Source organism: Pundamilia nyererei, unplaced genomic scaffold (assembly GCF_000239375.1).
Source record: "Pundamilia nyererei isolate P.nyererei 1_Seehausen unplaced genomic scaffold, PunNye1.0 scaffold00148, whole genome shotgun sequence".
Lineage (NCBI taxonomy): Eukaryota > Metazoa > Chordata > Actinopteri > Cichliformes > Cichlidae > Pundamilia > Pundamilia nyererei.
The window spans coordinates 1222031-1226314 of NW_005187549.1; the positions used below are offsets into that span (position 1 = coordinate 1222031).

Genomic DNA, 4284 nt, shown 5'->3' on the forward strand with positions numbered 1-4284 from the left:
ATATATATGCATGCAGGTAGGTAAGGTTTTCAGTCTATAGCAAGAAGGATGGTCCATTGTTAAGTGGGTTAGTAAGTTTGTCAGTCGCTAGGCTATTATTTCATTTGCTACAAATACAAAAGCTCAACATCCTGCAAGAAGACCTATAAGCTAGGTCAGTCAGGTACAGTGTTAGCTGGTAGGTTAGTGGGCAGATAGTTCTTACATGCTTCAGTTCAAACAGAACCTTCCGGGTCAGTTCGATGCGTTTCTTGTTGATGTATTTGATAGCTGCCAAGTTTCCCTGCAGGAGACACAGTGAACCAGATTACCACTTGACACCATCTTGTTAGAGGAACATGTGATGGGACTGTCAGCGTCTGTCAGACCTTGTAGTATCCGGTTTTAGTGTAGATCTGAAAGTTTCCCTCCATGGTCATCAGAGAACCATAGTTGGATCCTTTCTGCAGACACAAGCACAAACAATCGAGACACTCGGCTTTTTTTCAATGAAGAGTGTAGGTCCTGGATAACATGCAGCACTACCATACGGAGGAAACTTTTTTCCTCATGTTTTGCATGAGTGGTCCAGCCCAGTAGTTACTAATTAATAGAGTAATCAGCATCACAGTGAATAATTATATAATATACTGTATAACATAATACATATTATATAAAGAAAAGAAAACCAGGTTTATGGTTTGAAGGAGACTTCAATTATCTTTTTTTTGCACAACTCTACTATACGATGAAGAATTTAGGAAAATGATTTAATTCAATGTGAACAAATCAGTCAGTCAGCTGATCCAGGCCCAGAGAGCTTCCGGTGTAGCCGGGAATTCCAGAAAGGGAAAAATAGAAATCCAGTTGAAGGCTTCCTGTTCCATCTGTTAGTCATTGTTTACAAATGCAAACACATTTCAGACTATAAACTGAAACTGGAAAATTTCAGGAAGTAAAGGCAGGCACTGTACTAGGTATAATATGTTTCCAGTGAGTACGGATGATTTATTTATAGTATAATAACAGCTGTGTTACCAGAGACATGGTGAGCCTGCTGCACGCTCTCCTCAGGACTTTATCCAGGTTGCTCATCTGGACGTCATCCCAGGAAACTCTCCACAGCTGAGCTGCAAGCTCGCTCTCCAGCTTCAGCTTCCTGTTCAGCAGACAGGAAGAGAGTGTGTATATGTGCATATGTGCGAGTGTGTGTGTTGAAATTTGAGGGGAAGGAAAATGGAGAGAAAGCTGATGGAAAGGATAAACAGGCTGAATGAGTTACACAGAGATCTGGTGGGGCGGCTGTGGCTCTGGTGTTAGAACCACTGGAGCACTGGTGTGTGAGCGTGTGTGAAAGTATTAGGTATGGATAAAAGCATTGGATGAATGTCTGCGATTGGGCGGATGACATTTGTAGTAGAAAGTGCTTTGAGTGTGCTTTGAGGATCTCAGTCAGAGATGCTTGGCTTTACACTAGCGTTTGTTCCAGTTAGGATTATGCTCTATAAGTGGAAAAGCAGCCAGACCAGAGCAAGGGAATGACTTCAGCTTATGAACTGATGATAACAAACCTCCGTAACAGTAGAGTCTCACCTGCCTGTATGGAGTCAGTTTTTGAATTTGAGTGCATGAGTGAGCTTCTTGTCAGTTTTATGCTTTGTTCATTTTCACTTTCAATGACTCAAAATCAAATCAGGGTTTTCTTTGTTGAAGTCAGATGAGGATTTCTCCTTCGAGCCTTCCTTTCTTTCTGGGCCTGATGTGCAGCATGAGTGTAATGATTTAAACTGAGATCTGCCGGGGTCGCAATGGGGTCATACGTCCAGTTTTCATACTCAGTACAGAGATACAAACATGTTTGGCTCACCTGTAGATGAAGATGGTGACAGTAACGATGATGACAAAGACAAAGCAGATCACCATTGCAACCATCTGATGCATAGCAACTGTACCTAAAAGATGAGACAGGAAGAAAATCCATTACTGTTTGCAGGAGTGAGGACCAGTTTGAGCTCTTTTGCTCTGGGTGAAGCGGTTTTCAGTCCATGGGGCTTAACATGTGTTATAAGCAAAGATGGGCAGTAAGGCATACTTTTTTAAAGTAGTAACAAGTAAAGTAAGGGATTACTATTGCAAAAAAGTAATTAGATTACTCTTACTTCTTTCCCATAAGCATGCTGCATTACTAAACAGTGATTTTGTTTGTGAGAGTGTCTCATGACAATGACGTACAAGTGTGTGACGTCTGTGGCAGCCACAGACGTGTGTAGATCAACAATGGATAATATGGAGTGTGAGAGAGAGTATGTGCAGCGTTTAAAGCTTGGAAGTACTGACATTACTTTGAGTTTGATTCCATAAAAAGTGACCAAAACATTAGTGTCTGCTGTACACTCTGCGTGGGAATAAAACTTCTTTCTACAGTGAAAAATTAAACTTCAAAATTTCAGCAAGCACCTAGCACGCTACCATGGGAACATAAAATTCACAGAGAAACCCTCGGATCCCCCCACTGACATGACCGCTGTGGCACCAGGCAAACCTCCACCGGCCCTGCTTCTGCTAATCAGCTGAAAATAGAATTAGTGCTGCTGAATCTTAGATTTCATTTATTTTTTGCTGTGTTTTACTTGCATCTATTTGAAAGAGCAAGTGTAATATGCTGGAATACGCAGAAAACAGGTTTAAATGTTAAACAGATTTCAAACAAAGTCAAAGACTGTTGCATATAATTTCATTTTTAACTTTTTGCACATCGCATCAAGCAAAAGATAAATACTAATAAAACAAGTTTCAAAAAGAGACTTTTTCATTTGATTCAATTGTATATAATGGATTATGCAGAAAAAATTAGAACTGGGCTGAATGTTCTATTGATTTATTACGTATTCAGGTTTTGTATGTATAACTAAGCGACCATTGCAGCTGATAACTCCAACCTCGCTTCAAAATATGGTCACTAATGGTTCCAAAAACCCAATACGGCCATAATGCTGATGTTTAGGCTTCAAAATGTGACGTTTTTGTGACGTAGCCTGTGATCTGCAGTTTAGCAATGTCACAATACCAGAAATGTCAGTACGAATCATTAAAATTATATGATTATCAATAGGAAAAAAATTATCATCCCATGTACTTAAAGATAAACTACTTTAATAAATCAATGGCATCCTGGCAGCAAGCTGTTTCTTTAAAGTGTTAACTATATTTTTTGACAGCACAGAGGTTGAAATGACTGAGTATACTGTTAGTGTTACTTTAAAGTTAGTTCCATTAAGTTACCTTAAGGATGTATAACGTTAGCCATTGCAAAGACCCTTTCGAACATATCAAACTTCACTATAAGCACTATATACAAATGCACTATATAAGAACCAGTCCATGCATTGGTTCTCGTGACATCCTTTGTGCAGTTTGCTCTGTAGTCTGTAGTTGTGCGTTCGTACTTGTGAGACATGCTGGGTTGTTGTTCTTGAAGCCACACTTGGGGATGTCTGGTGGCGGAGAACCTTTGGGCCAGTGGAAGTTTAGACCATTTTGCAGGATGAGCTGCTTTATGCTGCTGTTATACACGCACACCACCTGGGAACATACACACACCACAACTGGTTTCTTCACTTTGTTCAAAGCCTGCAATCTCACTTACTCCCTAACAGTATCGAATAGGGCAGGAGTGGCCAACTCCAGGCCTCGAGGGCTGGTGTCTTGCAGGTTTCAGATGTGTCCTTGATCCATCACAGCTGATTTAAATGGCTAAATTACCTCCTCAACATTTCTTGAAGTTCTCCAGAGGCCTGGGAATGAACTAATCATTTGATTCAGTTGTAATGACCCAGAGTGATATCTAAAACCTGCAGGACACTGGCTCTCGAGGCCTGGAGTTGGCCACCCCTGGAATAGGGTTTATTGGTGTGTCAGGGCCCTGGGTTGGGGACGCAGGGTTTAGAATTTGAACTCTGGTTTGTGGTTAAAGGATGTTCTAAGTTTAATTCTCTGGTGCTGCTACACCAGGCTTGGAGAGTTTTCCTGCCTTGGAGCCAGTGACATCTGGACTCACCTGCTGCTGATCAGCCTCGTCAAGTGAGTACTACTAACTGGGCGATAGTCAGCACAGGATCGTTGTACAATCAGTTCTCCTGCTAGTGAGGTGAAAGTGTTTCTGTTGGCCAGTTGTTTGGAATATACTTACAGCAGTGTCTCTTGTTTCCAGGTGGATTGAGGAAATGGGTGGAGGGTGCTGGGCACTAGGGCTGCCACGATTTGTCGACTAGTCACGATTACGTCGACTATCAAACTCGTCGACGA

At 41.4% G+C, this 4284-nt stretch overlaps 1 protein-coding gene across 1 annotated transcript in view; it reads right to left on the reverse strand.

Moving 5' to 3' along the window:
* Positions 1-4284, reverse strand: part of npr1a (natriuretic peptide receptor 1a) — a 33951-nt gene that overhangs the window by 7020 nt on the left and 22647 nt on the right. The window contains exons 7-11 of the mRNA XM_005744700.2: positions 3426-3561; positions 1847-1931; positions 1018-1138; positions 369-443; positions 206-283 (exon numbers count right to left, since the gene is read on the reverse strand). Coding sequence (XP_005744757.1) covers positions 206-283; positions 369-443; positions 1018-1138; positions 1847-1931; positions 3426-3561 — 495 coding nt within the window. The remainder of the gene's footprint in view (positions 1-205; positions 284-368; positions 444-1017; positions 1139-1846; positions 1932-3425; positions 3562-4284) is intronic.